General features: G+C 43.0%; 2 protein-coding genes across 3 annotated transcripts in view; both read right to left on the minus strand.

The window, feature by feature from the left end:
- Positions 1 to 584: 584 nt before the first annotated feature.
- On the minus strand, positions 585 to 11,980 carry BCAS2 (BCAS2 pre-mRNA processing factor). Its single transcript, XM_062192016.1, has 7 exons — positions 11,831 to 11,980; positions 11,649 to 11,741; positions 7,302 to 7,372; positions 6,647 to 6,808; positions 3,928 to 3,978; positions 3,074 to 3,154; positions 585 to 940 (listed from the first exon to the last, which is right to left on the minus strand). Exons 1-7 carry the CDS (start codon positions 11,921 to 11,923, stop codon positions 814 to 816), a joined length of 678 nt encoding a protein of 225 aa, XP_062048000.1. The 5' UTR covers positions 11,924 to 11,980; the 3' UTR covers positions 585 to 813.
- A 981-nt stretch (positions 11,981 to 12,961) lies between these two features.
- DENND2C (DENN domain containing 2C) overlaps positions 12,962 to 15,256 on the minus strand; it is a 73,899-nt gene continuing 71,604 nt past the window's right edge. For both annotated transcript variants that reach the window (XM_062192018.1, XM_062192017.1), the window contains exon 19: positions 12,962 to 15,158. In XM_062192018.1, coding sequence (XP_062048002.1) covers positions 15,127 to 15,158 — 32 coding nt within the window. In that variant the 3' untranslated portion in view covers positions 12,962 to 15,126. The remainder of the gene's footprint in view (positions 15,159 to 15,256) is intronic.

The raw sequence follows: 15,256 nt of genomic DNA on the forward strand, positions 1-15,256 counted from the left end.
GATCGGCGCAGCTCTGGCGGTTGCAGCCATCTGGGGAGTGAACCATCAGATGAAAGACTTCACTCTCTCTCTGCCTCTCCTCTCTCTGTGTAACTCTTTCAAATAAATAAATAAATCTTAAAAAAATAAATAAATAAATATAGGAATAAGAACAAACTCTAGAGCTGGACTACTGGATTCAAAACCTGGCTGACACTTTCTAGCTCTAATACTTTGGCAAATTACTAAACTGGTTTTTGTTACATGTTTGTACATTAGAATACTACCTACCCTCTGATGTCTGTGAGTATCAAATGATTTTTTTATTCATGTAAACTGGTTTATCAAACATAATAAGCTTGATATAACTGTCACCTATAATGATATCTGTATAGAGTTACTGTATTTATGAAGTCTTGTTTGGTGATTAAAAATGCATTTAGAACTACCTTTTCATTAGACAAAGGCATAAATCAAAAGTTTCTAACTTTTTATATATGTTAGCAGCTTTATATAACAGTCTTTGGCTACAAAATGTGGTGTAAGTAGTTCAAAATTAATTCTATGAAATAATATATTATATAGTCATACTTCATTTTAAGTCTAAAAAATTTTTAATAGCTATAAAAATACAATCACGTTGAAAATCTTTATTTTGCTAAGAAATACAAACAGGACAAAACACTTCACACATTTTAAGTGTTTTGAAAATTTCACAACCATCAACAGTTTCTGTGACAAGCTGTTGTCCTTCATAGTCCAGACAAAGTTCAGATTCGTGACAGTTTACGAAAGCCCAACTTTTCTTCCTTTCTCCCCACCAAATTAGTCTTTTCAGAAGTCTTGCCGGATGTTTTCTTTGTTTGCCTCTCCATGTTGCTGCTTAATTTGATAGATTTCATTTTCTAGTTGCACAATTGTCCGTTCAATCTCATAATTCTTACTGACCAGGGATACCCAACTTAAAAAGGAGAAAGGGGGGAAAAAAGGGAAAAATCACTCAATGTAAAATTTCTCTCAGAAACTTTTTACTGATTTTTTTATTTGAAAGGCAGAGATGGAAGAAAGGGGAGGAGAAGGGAGGGGAGGGGAGGGGAGAGGGGAGGAGAAGAGAAGACAGGACAGGAGAGAGAGGACAAGACAGGAGAGGACAGGAGAGACAGAAACACTGAGCGCTCCCATCCACTGGTTAGGCCCCAGACATTTGCAATGGGCACACTGCCTATTTGCCAGGAGTCTGGAGCTCAGTCCAGGTCTGCTAGTGGTGGCAGGAATCTACTCACTTGCGCCATCACTGCTGCTTCCCAGGGACTGCATTAGCAGGAGGCTGGAGTCAGGAATCAAAGCTGAGCACTGAACTCCAGCACACCGATATGGGACACGGGCAACTAACTGAACTGCTTGGCCAAACACCTGCCCCGAAGATCTCATTTTAAAATGTGTAACAGGGGCTGGCTTTGTGGTGCAATGGATTAAGTGACTGCTTGCAATGTCAGCATCCTGTATCAGAGCACAGGTTCAAGTCCTGGCTGCTTTACTTCTGGATCTAGCTTCCTACTAACGGGTCTGGGAAAGCAGCAGAAGATGGCACAAGTACTTGGGTCCCTGCCACCCACATGGGAGACCCAGATGGAGTTTCTTGTTCCTGGCTTTGGCCTGGCCCAGCCCTGGCTGTTGCAGCCATTTGGGGAGTGAACCAGCAGATTTATTTATTTGAAAGAAGAGCAATGGGGGGAGGCAGTTTGAGGGAGGTAGGGAAAAGTGGGAAGGGAGGAAGAGAGACAGAGAGAGAATCTTCCATCCACTGGTTCATTCCCCCAAACTGCAATGGCCAGGGCTGGGCCAGGAGCCAGGAACTCCATCTTCCATTACCTTCTCTGACAAACAGTAGCAGGAAGCTGGACTGGAAGTGGAACATCCAGGACTTAAACTGGCATCCACATGGGATGCTGGCATTGCAGGCAGCAGCTTAAACCCACTGTGCCACAGCACTGTCCCCATTTATAAAAAAATGAAATAAAACACATATACAGTTTCACCCAGGGTCATAACACTTTTAAACTTCCACTTTAAAAAACAGCCATGATCATGAGAAAGTAGATTTATTTATTTGAAAGGGTTTACTCCCCAAATGGCCACAACAGCCAGGTCTGAGCCAAGAGCCAAGAATTCCATCCTGGTCTCCACATGGGTGGCAGAAACTAAGCACTTGGGCCATTAGCAGGGAGCTGGCTGGGAAGTAGAGTAGCCAGGACCAGAACTGGCACTCCAATAGGGGATGCTGGCATTGCAAGCAGCAGGTTAACTTGCTGCACCATAATGCTGGCCCCTTCACTACTTCTTACAACTGCATGTGAATCTACAATAACCTCAAAACAAGATGTTCAACTCAAAAAGAGGCAAAAATTAGAAACAGAAGAATTACTAAAAAGAGATTGGATAAGATATAAGAGAAATAAAAAAATCAAGGCAAAGGCAATAGTTCCAGAAAGATGGTGGGGAACATTCTCCAATTGGAAAATCTAACCCAGAACCAAGAAGTCTCCCTTTTCACTGAAAAAATCTTGAGGACAATAAAAAGAGACATACAGTCTAAGAGACTCATGGCATGGGTACATGGACATGGAGCAAAGTGCAAAAAAGGAGATAAAGGGAGGAGGGGCAGGGAAGTAGCAAAGGAAAAGGAAAAATGACAACAAATTCATGACTATATTTAGAGGTTTGTACAAATGTAAAAACAAAAGGGAAAAAAAAAATCTAAGGCACAAATGATCAAGTATGGAATTTCCCTTCCTGTAAGATTTTAAACATTAATATTTTTCCTCTTAAAAGGAGAATATAGGTGGAATTCTATTCAGAGCCAGAAATATTGAGCTAAAAGCACAGTGCTTTAAGACCAGGAGCACTTAGTGGTTTGATTCTTATAATTCTCTCATTGCTTTCTGAGCCTACCTCCCAGGAGGAGGCAGGTAGTGAAGGGTGGACTCAGAAAAAGTCTATTTTTGACACCCATGTCATCTCATTTGACTCATATTATTAAATCTTGATCTTGGAATGCACTAATCTAAAAGATGATGGAATTACAGATACTTACTTCGACTCCATTTCTCTTAATTTAGATCCAGCTGTGAGTTGCATGTTCTTTCGCTGCCAGTTTAAATCTTGAATGTGTTTCCTATAAAAAATTATATGCACAACTCAACTGCATTTTAACATAAGACTAAAATCAACAGGAAAAATTATATTACAAGAGAATCCATCAGAAGTCCTTTCTCCTTGGTAACTGCTGTTGAGTTTAATCCCCATTGTGAGGTACTAAGAGGGTAGAAACTTAACCCAACTGTGTTTACAGCTGGGGCCTCTGGATGTGATTAGGACTGCATAGTCACCAGCTGGAGCCCCACAGCTGAGTACTGGTGGTTTTACACAGCCCAGAACACGTTCAGAAGCACTTGTATGTACCACCTGATGACTCTCCTAGCAACAAGACCAGAACCAGATACAGCCCCTTCGTCTTGGGCCTCTAGAATTGTGAATCAAAATAAACCTCTGTTCTTTGAAACTTACCCAGTCGTGGTACTGTGTTCACAGCGGTGGAAAAGGGACAAACCAAGTGGGTGTCCCCTCTTTCCTATATGTACTCGTGTATGTACACATTTATTTTCAATGTAAACCAAGATATACATGGTTTTCTGCAACTTTTTCCTCCTCCAAGGTGTCTTGCACGTCTCAGACTTGCAAGCTGCAAATGGCCTGGTATAGAAGATTTCAGACCTCAAACCTAACTCTCCTCCACTCAGGCAGGGCTAACGCAGGGCGAGCCGCTGAACAGACTGGACCAGCTGTCTGCTTTCACGCGACTGCAGTCTCCATAGTTGCTTTTTCCTCCCACGCTTTATTAAGGCTTCACCTAAACGTCACTCTAAAGCAATACAAAAACCAACTTACCTTAACTTCTGAAGCTCTTTCTGTGCATGTTCAATCATGTGAACTAGGTTTCTAAAGAAAGAAAAGGGAAGTCAGTCTAAGGCACGTTAAAATGTATAGTGCCACTAAAAAGTGAACTACTGAGGCTGGCACTGTGGCACAGGTACAACCACCTGCAATGGAGTTCTAGGCTCCTGGCTTCAGCCTGGCCCAGCCCAGCCACTCAGTCATTTAGGGAGTGAACCAGTGGATGGAAGATCCCTTTCTGTGTCTCCCTCTAACTCTGCCTTTCAAATAAATAAAAGTGAGCTATTGAGTTCATGGAAAGTCAAGCTTTTCTGTTAAAACACTAAGTATTTATTAAGTTCTCTGGGCCAGGTACTATGTTAGACACTCTATTAAAATTAGCTAATTTAATTTTCACAGAAATTCTCTGAGTTAGACACGATTATCCCAATTTCCCATGTAAGGATACAGGCTTTAAAAGATTATATAACTTGGTTACAGTGACACACGTGTCAGAGTTGGTTCTATTTCAGGTTTCTTTTCTTTTCTTTTCTTTTTTTTTAAGATTTATTTATTTACTTGAAAGGCAGAGTTATAGAAAGGCAGAAAGAGAGGTCCTCCATCCATAGGTTCACTGCCCAGGTGGCTGCAACAGCCAGAGTTGAGCCGACCCAAAGGCAGGAGCCAGGAGCTTCTTCCAGGTCTCCCATGCAGGTACAGGGTCCAGGCAGAAAGATTTGGGCCATCTTCTACTGCTTTCCCAGGCCATAGCAGAGAGCTGGATTGGAAGTGGAGCAGCCAGGACTCGAACCAGTGCCCATATGGGATGCCAGCACTGCAGGTGGCTGCTTTATCCACTAAGCCACAGCGCTGGCCCCTTCAGGTCTTTTAAACTTTAGAGCCTAACAGTTTATTGATTTTTCTTAAACTGTCACAATTTATATTTAATAAGTTCATCAAAATTTTCTGTTTCTCCATTTTTTTTCAAGTTTTACTTATTTATTTATTTGAAAGGCAAAGTGACAGAGAAAGCTGGAAAGACACACACAGCCATCTTCCATCCACTGGTTCACTCCCCAAATTACTGCAACAGTCAGGTCTGGATTAGGCAGAAGCCAGGAACTCCATCCTGGTCTCCCACGTGGGTGGCAGGGAACCTAGTACTTGGGCCAACCTCTTATGCCTTTCCAGGCACGAGCAGCAAGCTGGGTAGCAGCACAGCAGCTGTGAGTAGAGCTAGCACTCTGATATGGGACACCAGCATTCCAACTGCTGCCCACAACACCAGCCTTAGGCCATGTTCACGTCCCTTCTATGAGCTGCTGTTGTTTGTAGAGTTCAGCATACAAAAAATATACCCTGCCCATGTATTGCCAAAATGGACTACTGGTTACTTGGTGTAGTACTTCTTCTTCTTTTTTTTTTTTTTTTTTTGACAGGCAGAGTGGATAGTGAGAGAGAGACAGAGAGAAAGGTCTTCCTTTTGCCGTTGGTTCACCCTCCAATGGCCGCCACGGCCAGCGCACTGTGCTGATCTGAAGGCAGGAGTCAGGTGCTTCTGGTCTCCCATGGGGTGCAGGGACCAAGCACTTAGGCCATCCTCCACTGCACTCCCTGGCCACAGCAGAGAGCTGGCCTGGAAGAGGGGCAACCGGGACAGAATCCGGCACCCTGACCAGGACTAGAACCTGGTGTGCCGGCGCCGCAAGGCGGAAGATTAGCCTAGTGAGCCGTGGCGCCGGCCGGTGTAGTACTTCTAGTCTAGATAAAGCTTCTTTAGGACAACAATTGCATTTTCCCACTTTGTGAAACACAGCTTTTTGATTGATCTGTATCTTCCATTTCTTCATCTTCCTGATCCCACATCTCCTTCTTCTGCACTGCAATAGACTTGTATTCATAAAGAAAACTGAGTCACCTGCTCCACAGTTTCCCAAATGGTGGATTTTGTCACTTTCCACATCTGAACTTTTTTCTCCTAATATAAAGAAATCAAAATCAGCCAAGATGAGTGGATTCGAGGAGTCAGATTATAATGTATGTCAGATATGTGTGTATTTCCACTAGAAGAAATGGTACATCGTGAGCTAATTCAGTGTGCACAAGGCCTTCAGAGAACATAACACATGAGCAATGAGAATGAACTGCGTAAGCACCCCTACATTAAAGATTACCTTCTGTGAATCACACCCTACAGCTCGTTTTCTTACACTACCGTACCGTAAGTGCAATAGTTAGGTCCAGGTCACCTCAGTATTCTTAACTTTGAGGTGGGTCTCAAAGCAGTGGCCTATAATACGGATTACAGTTTGGATTGTAGTTCTAGCACAGGAGCCAAGTCAAGGTCTAGCTGTATTACTTTGATACCGCTTCCCTTCCTAACTTCCGTCCCTTCTTAAAAATACTAAAATTTTGGCTGATGCATTTTTTTTTTAAAAGGGGCAAGTGTGTAGCATAGTGGTTAACACACCATTTGGAACATCTGTATCCTGTATGAGAGCCTGTGGGTTTGAGTCCTGGCTCCACTCCTAATTCTAGCTTCTCACTAATTCATACTCTAGGGGGCAGCAAGTAGTGGCTTGTACTCTGGTCTCAGCCATCCATGTGGGACACCTGGATTGGGTTCCTGGCTCCTGGCTTTAGCCTCGCCCAGCCCCAGATGTTGTGGCCATTTGGAGAATGAATTCAGCAGATAGGAGCTCCCCTAGGAAAAATGAAAAAGCAAGGTTCTCACTCATTATATACTTTCCAGGCATTACATCCATGCTGTGACATCAGTTCCAGATTCTCAATTCGAACAGCCTGGTGCTCTAGCTGGGCCATAGAATTGTTGACACATTCTTGCCACGCGGTAATGTCATTTTTCTGACCTGAAGATGGGGCTGGAAGCTCGTATCTGAAATTAAATAACAAAATAAAACAAAGCCACAAATCCTGCTGAACCTTTATCTTTCCTCCCAACAGAAAGTGCCACGGGTGTAGGCACACTGTGAAAACTATGAGACTGAAGATATAGACCTTGTAGTAAGAAGAAATGGATTTATCCTTGGAAACAATCAACTTATGAAAAAGACTTAGCACCATTATATAAAGTAACAAAAAGTTGTTTTACTTCACTGTGGACTAAATAAGCTACATGATATTCATATAAGGCATTGTTATATTAGCTGTTAAGTTATATTACTGAAGAATACTTCGCTCCCATTTTTGTAAAAACACCTATACCTCCACTACGGAATAAAATGGGAAGGGATGAACTAATTCTTTGCACGTGGACCCTTCTCTGGTCTCTCACTTCAAACTATCCAGTCCTCCAACACCACCAGCACAGCCAGCAGTTCACTATGAACGGGGTATTACAAGGGGAATTTTAATTTCAGTATTCTCACCGTTTCATACTGAGCAGTTCAATTGGTTGTCGAGCAGCCAGTCTTTCAAATTCATTTCTCATTATGTCAGTCTAGTGGAGCAATCAAGAGAATTATTTCTAAGATCATCCTGACAAACTGCAATCATCAAACAACAGAGTTCAGCCTATTCAGCGTTTCTACTTTACAACGCCCATTACAATGGATCATGTCCCCCTCCTCAACTCTTCCCTCAAGTACATGTTCTCAGGATGGAATGGCAGCACATTTAAAGAGGCCCCCAGAGCAAGAGTCCCTAACTCGGTGGTTCTCAATCCCAGCAGCACATCACAATCAGCTGGGAGCTTCGACAGCAACTGTAATGCAAGCCAGTCTCACTCTTCCTCCCTACACCCACTTGACTGGCTGGAGGTAGAGCCTGGGCACAATATTTTTAAAAAATTATTTCATTTACTTGAAAGACAAGTCAGACAGACAGACAAGGCTCTTCTATCTACTGGTTCACTCCCTAAAAGCCTGTAACAGCTGTGTAAGGCTGAGTCAGGAGTCCTTGGGTCTCCTGAGGGCATGGTAGGGCCTTAAGTACTTAAGCCAGCACCTACTGTCTCCCAGGGTGTTCATTAGCAGGAAGCTGAAGTCATGAGCACAGCCAGGACTGGAACCCAGGCACTCTTAATTATGGGATGTGGGCATCCCAAGCAGAACTGCTAGACCAAATGCCTGCTCCCAATACTTTTTTGGGTTTTTTGTTATTGTTGTTGTTTTTTTATTTAAAGATTTATTTATTGATTTCAAAGGCAGAATTACAGAGAGGGAGAAACGGTGTGTGTGGGGGGACACCCAAGGGGGGGTCGAGAGAGAGAGAGATCTTCCATCAGTTGGTTCACTCCCCAAATGATTGCCAACAAGCTTGGCTGGGCCAAGTTGAGGTCAGGAGCCTCAAACTCCAACTGGGTCTCCTGCATGGGTGCAGGAGCTCAAGTACTCAGGCCGTCCTCTGCTATCCCAGGTGCATCGGAAGTAGAGCAGCCAAGACTCAAACTGGTGCCCATATGGAATGCTAGTGTTGCAGGTGGCAGCTTAATTTGGTATGCCACAATGCCAGCCCCACCCCCAATGATTTTTAAATCATCAGTTGACTGTCAATGAAGCAAGGGTTGAGAACTATGGATCTCAGCATTCACTGACGATGGGGAAAGATGGAACTTAGACAAAATAATTTGATTTAGGGCTATACGCCTAAACCTTCACTTTCTTTTCGGTCTGGCTGCTACTTTCACACTTTGTTCATTTCAAGCAATGGAGGAGAGGGGAGAAGGAGCGAAGGTACCCGGTTCTGCTACCTGCTTTAGCAATTTAAATACTCAAAAAAAAAAAAAAAATGCAGTACAGCTAATGCATCATAAGGCCTAATGCTTGGTCAATATCCTAATTTCTGTTCTGCACATTTCTTATTCTGAATACAAAACTGCTTATGTAAAATATTAATCACAGTAATATTCTGGTTACCCCAGGTAATTCTAATTTCCTGAGGGCTTCAACCATCCTAACATTTAAAAACTAAGGCAAAAGAGCTTTCCAGAAGCTCATGTACCTGTTTAAAGTTTTACATTGGCATTTTTTGTAGGAGAAAAGTGTTTTTTTGTGAGGTAGGAGTGACTGTTAGATTATACACAACTAAGAAAATTTAGTTATCTAGCTTCCTGCAGAAAACTAGGGCTTTCTAGCTATAAAATTATGCACAGTAACAAACAAGGAAGGAAACTACAGGGGCTGGTGTTGTGGCGTAGCAGGTTAAGCCACTGCCCGCGATGCTGGCATCTCATATAGGTGCCTGTTTGAATCTCAGATGCTCCACTTCTGATCCAGTTACCTGCTAATGGCCTGGAAAATCAGTGGAAGTGTTTGGGCCCCTGCCACACAGATGGAAGACCCTGATGAAGCTCCTGGCTTCTGTGGCCATTTGGGTAGTGAACCAGCAGATGAAAGCTCACTGGCTCTCCTTCTCTGTAACTCTTTCAAAATAAATAAATCTTATTTATTTATTTGAAAGTCAGAGTTACACAAAGAAATAAATTTTTTTTTTAAAAAAATAAGAAATCTGTGTACTAATAAAGGTAGGAAGCATACTGTATTGGGCTGGGGAGGGGGTGCTGATTAAAGTATTTAATTCTGTGATTGAAAGGCATCACCTGAAACCTTCAGAAAGCAGGAAAACAAGGAAGCATTATTATGCTTAGTTCTTAATGGGATAATTTAGGAAACAACATTGAGAAAAAGCATGGGAAAACTGCATTTCCCAGGGACATCTCCGTCTTACTTAAAATGTAACTTGGGGCCAGCGTTGTGGTACAGTTAATTAGAGGGGCATCCCATATCAGAGCATTGGCTGGAGTCCTGGCTGCTCAGCTTCTTCTGATCCAGCTCCCTGCTAATGCACCTGGGAAAGCAGAAGATGCTCCAACTGTTTGGGCCCTAGCCATCCACATGGGGAGACTGGATGGAATTCTGGGTTCTTAGCTTCAGCCTGGCCCAGGCCTGGCTGTTACAGTCATCTGGGGAGTGAACCCGTGGATAGATGATCTCTATCTTCTGTCTCTCCCTCCCTGTCACATCACTTTCCAAATAAATACATAAAAAAATAAACAAATATGTGCAGTATAAAATGTACTGCAACCATGGCTGGCACACATGATGCTGTATGCGTAAGACTTTAATGGAGCCGAAAAACTCCTAAGACCTAATGACAACAGAAGGTTCTTAACATTTCACTGTAGCACGTTATGTGTATGTGTGTGTGCGTGTAGTAATACTGCCACAAACAAGCCCACTGTGCTGACAGCAGCATAGAAGTACACGTGTAGCAAATACAACCATGTTCACTACATAATACTAGATATACTACGGTGTTACTGGTTCACATACTTACTATACTATACTGTTGTTTTAGAGTATGCTCCTACTAACAATGGGGAAAAATTATTTTAAAACAGCATGCTGCTACACCTGCTGCAGCCCCACATCTCACCCACTCAATTCCTATGTCTTGATTTCATCAAATGGCCAGTTAGATGTAAGCACACTCTAATGTACATACAATGACAAACGCCCAAGGACGCATTGCTCAGAATATGTTCCATCTGTTAACACAGGAATTTACTGCCTTTCAATAATATAATCCTAACTTATCTAAATGGCTGTGTATAATAAAAATATTTAAAAACCAAGCATGCATGTACTGACATGCTTGACAGAACCCACTAGTTTAGAAATATTAATATTAAAATATAAAATAGGTGTTTGGCCTGGAGGTTAAGACACTGCTTAGGATGCTTGCATCCCACGTTAGGAGTGTCTGGTTGGAGTTTTGGCTCCACTTTGGATTCTGTCCTATTGACACCCTGGGATATTGGGTCCTTGCCACCTACATGAGAGACATGAGCTGAATTCTTGGCTTCCAGCTTGATCTGGCCCAGCCCTGGCTGTTGCTGCTGTTTGGGGAGCTGGACCAACAGGTTAAGAGATTTCTTTCTCTGCATCTCAAGTAAATAAAACTTGCATAAATAAAAAAATAGAAAAGATGTTTTACTTCTCACTTTGCTGATTAGACCTTAAGGATTCTCTTGGGTGTACTTGTAGGTTAAATATTTAAAGTCGGACCTACTTAAGCAGCCGGCATTTGGCATAGCAGGTAAGGCACCGAGTACCTGGGTTAGGTTTCTAGCTTCGGCTCCTGATTCCAGCTAGGAAGCTGGACCAGTGCAGACCCTGGCAAGCAGCAGTGATGTCCCTCGGGTAACTGGGTTCCTGTCACCCACATCGGACACCAGACTGCCCGTAGGCCCCTGGGCATTGGACCAGCTGCTGGGGGCTCTCTCTCTCAAACATTTTATTTAAAAAGAGCTTAAAGTAACTAAAGCAAACGGTATATATTTAGATACAGTTTGTCTACTCAGCCGTTGGCACATTCTGTAGATAGCTAGGTTTCCATACAAAAGCCGCCCTCCAGTGGCCCCAAAGGGCACAGGTTATTTTATATAAATAAGTAAAACCCTGGATCACTTGCGGCATAGTGGACCTTAGGGAGTAAAACATTTCTTTGAGAATTGACGCACGGACACTATCTTTAAAAAAAAAAACAAAGTACTAATTTTTACATTAAGTTAGAGGTCGCGAGGCCCCATGGGTATCCAAAGAAGCCCGGAGACGACTGATCTATCATCTACCCGGCTCTGCAGTAGACTGATGCCTCTCCGACAGCAGTTAACGCTAGGATTTAACATTCCCTTACGTAGCTAACGCTCTCCATCAAAACAAAGGGCCGCAGGAATTCCTGTCCGTACGCTGCGTTCAAGGCATCGCACTTACTTCAAAAGCAGAATAATCCGGGGCCGTCAGGTAGCTCAGGTAGTTTTTCGTGGGTCGGTATCGGCGAGTTTCCTCCTCTACCAGGGCTGCAGCCTAACAACGAGAACACGGGCCACTGCAGCGCGCTCCCTCCGGCGCTGGGCCCGGGGCGCGGGGCAGCCACGCCGGCACCGGCCACTTACCGCTTCCCGCACACCAGGCGCTTCATAACCTTGATCGAAATACGGCAGCGCGTCCACCACCACCTCTCCGGCCACCAAGCCAGTGCCCGCCATGCTGGGGCACTCGGGTTCGCCTACGTTTCCTGAGTATCCACCCGCGCTCGTCACTGACGTAACCCGCAACGTTTACGTAGCAGCTCTGGCGCATGCTCAGTTACTAATTCTGAAGGCCCGCGCGCCCGGCCGCGCTAGCGGCTTAGTTTGGGCGGAAGTGACGTCAAGTCCCGGATTCCCAAAAACTGCAGATTCCAGCTTCCTGTTCTCCGTTTCCTGTATTTTGCCTGCGAGCTACAGAACTTCGGTGGAGCTCATACCTTTCGTTTCCTCCGGGATGCTGATACCCCGGGGAAGGGGAGCCCTTTAAAAAAGCTTCAGATTTGGTAGGGAGAAACTGGTTTCCCGCGTCCACTTGGTGCTCTAACCTTTCACCTTCCCCCCTTAAGCTTGTCTTTGTACCGGGCCCAGCCTTGGGTGTCCTTGCTCTACAGCCACTATGCTTAGGTCTCGGCGCCCTGAAAAATCTTTGCGTTGGATAAGTACAGTTCGTTCACAGCCTGTTAGAAGTGGGCACAGTCTCCAATTAAAATTGTGAAGCTTTAGGGTCCGTGTAATTAAAGAAGCCTTACACTGCCCCCAGGACGAGGTTTGAAATAGTATACCACTCCCACCCTTAAAAAACCTTTTCATGTTTGTATAGGGTGTATACAAAATCCACAATCATTTTTTGCCTTTAGGACTTACTGGATAGAACAGTGCTCCTCATCCTCCCCCCCCCTCCCCCCAACCCACCCAGGCTGCAGCAGGTGCATCTGATCTGCTACGTGGCTCCTAGGCTCAGCAGGCAAAACCAAGTAAGATAGTCAGACTAGGACTGTATTCCCTGCCTGTGTGCAATCTAGACTCGGGCCTTGTCTGCCAACAGCCGTGTCAAATATTGGCCACAGTTAAGCTGGTTTGTCTATGATCAATTCAGATTATCTTTTTAATTTAAACATTAGGCAAATGTGCTAGCCATAGGTTGAAGATCTTAAGCAATTTCATTTAAAATTTTCCAAGAAATCTATGGGATTTTTTTTTCATTTTTTTATTCGTTATAAGATCTGTAAACAACATTTTATACAAATCTTGAGCAATTTTTTTTTACAAATATGTTCAGAATTCACAACACTTTACAAAAACAAAATACAACAGACATTAAGGATAGGAAGTGACCTTAGATTTCAGGGATAACCCATTCCTGAAACCAAGCTCACCTCACGGAGGGATAACCAGGATGCACCACAGTAAACCCCCCTAAGCCCATTATATAAATATTTATTTATTTGAAAGGCCAAGTGAGAGAGAGAGAGTGAGCAAGAGATACCTGGGCATGGGGGAAATGGATCTTCTATCCACTGGTTCGTGCCCCAATTGTCCACAACTGCCAGATCTGGGCCAGGCTGAAGCCAGAAGCCAGGAACTCCATCCTGGTCTCTCACATGAATGGAGGGGCCAAGTACTTAGGTCCTCTGCTGCTTTCCCAGGCACATTAACAGGAAGCTGGATCAGAAGTGGAGCAACCAGGGCTCCAACCAGCACTCCAACATGGAATGCCAACTTCGCAAGCACTGGCTTAACTTGCTATGCCACAATGACAACCCCATTGTCCATTTTTATAAACAACCAGTTATTAATTGTTCCCTCACAGCTGGTATATAAGAAAAGACCAACTGGTGAGATATCCAGTAGGAGTCCCATGGGGGAAAGCTGCTTAATCAGCATTTTTTAGGAAGACACAGGCTCAGTTCTATCCCCTGGATCCACATCTGTAGGAATTACATTACATAGCACTCTTCTGAAATGGTGTCTGATTCAGATTCATTTCTGCACACCTGCATGGGCTGTAATGACTACACAGTGCAAGTCCATAAACTGTATCACAATACAACTTACAAGTTTTGAAAGTTTGAATAAATATTTTCTATTCCAGTTAAAACCATCAGCAGAAGTTGAAGAAAACAAACTGATGCTTGCAGTAGTATTTATCAATGAAAATTGCACCATCACTGACAACCCTGTTTTTCAATCACCACTACTACTTTAGATGGTAAGGACCTGCATGATTAAGTGTGGTATGTTCAAGAAATGTTCATATTCTGAGTCCAATTTAATTACAGCAAACTTTACAACAATTCTAGGTGAATCAAGAAAGTTTCATCTAGGCACCTGTAATTTAAATAAAATCCCTTATCCTCAAAGCTGACAGGTGGATCTAATACACTTAATGGAAAACTTTTTAAATAACTGTGGTCCCATAGAGTTGAAATTTGCATCTAACCAACTTTCTCTGTATTTACAAAATAAAATTCCTGGCTTCAATTATGTATTTGTTGTACAACTTTGGAAAAGTTATCTAACTTCTTTGGATTCCAGTTTCTTCATTAGCAAAACAGAAATGCAATTATCTATCTTATAAAGCTGATTTAAGGACTGAATAAAATGATGTATATACATGTGCCACAGTGCAAGGTACATGGTACACACACATAAAACAAGACAGTCCCAATGTCCTTGAGAGCACATTCTCCTCTATTAGCTATAATTCTACAAAGTCCAATGTTGACATGTGAGGGGTAAGATACTCAAGTGCCACATAATGTGGAGGAGCTGCAACATGTCTGTTTTTATAAGGTAACAGTAACAGTGCTAACAGGTAGGGCTTCAGATAAGTCAGATTCCCCTTGCCAGAAATTAGATTTAAAAATGAAGCTACATGATGAGTACATTTCCCAGCCCAGCTCAAACATGCTCTGGGTTGAAAGCTGCCATGATATTTCAATGATGAGAAGTGCATATGGCTAGTGTTCTCCACTTCTGTCAGGCCTCTGCAGGACCTTGAACTCAGCGTCTCTCACTCTACTCCTCTTGGGCTGTTTTTTAATTGCAATACCAAGAATCCTTTCCCTTGTAAAAGACAACTGCCTTCACAAACCAAACACAAAACACAGAGAACAAGCCCAAGAATCAATTAGAAAACAAAAGTCAAAACAAAAACACTGGTGGCAGAGTAAACAGAACATTGGTTCCAGACTATTCCCAACAGTGCTCCAGTGATTACTACAGCAGCATCAGGACAGTCCTCTGAGAGCATGACTTGCTCTTTACACTTTTAAACGTCAAGGATTTTGTAGAATACTTCAAGGGATCCTGACCCTTGGAAAAATATCTTCTTTGGCACTCTTTGTTCTATTTAGGATGGAGACTGTCAATCAAAATTTTCATTTCTTCTGCAGAAATTTCATTTTACTTCCTAAAGGGAGAAAAAGATAATGTTAACTCAATTCATTTTTATTTATTGGATATTATTTCAGGCAAGGAATTAACAAACTAGTTATTCAGAAAAGCCCA

This window comes from Lepus europaeus, chromosome 5, assembly GCF_033115175.1.
Source record: "Lepus europaeus isolate LE1 chromosome 5, mLepTim1.pri, whole genome shotgun sequence".
Taxonomy (NCBI): Eukaryota; Metazoa; Chordata; class Mammalia; order Lagomorpha; family Leporidae; genus Lepus; species Lepus europaeus.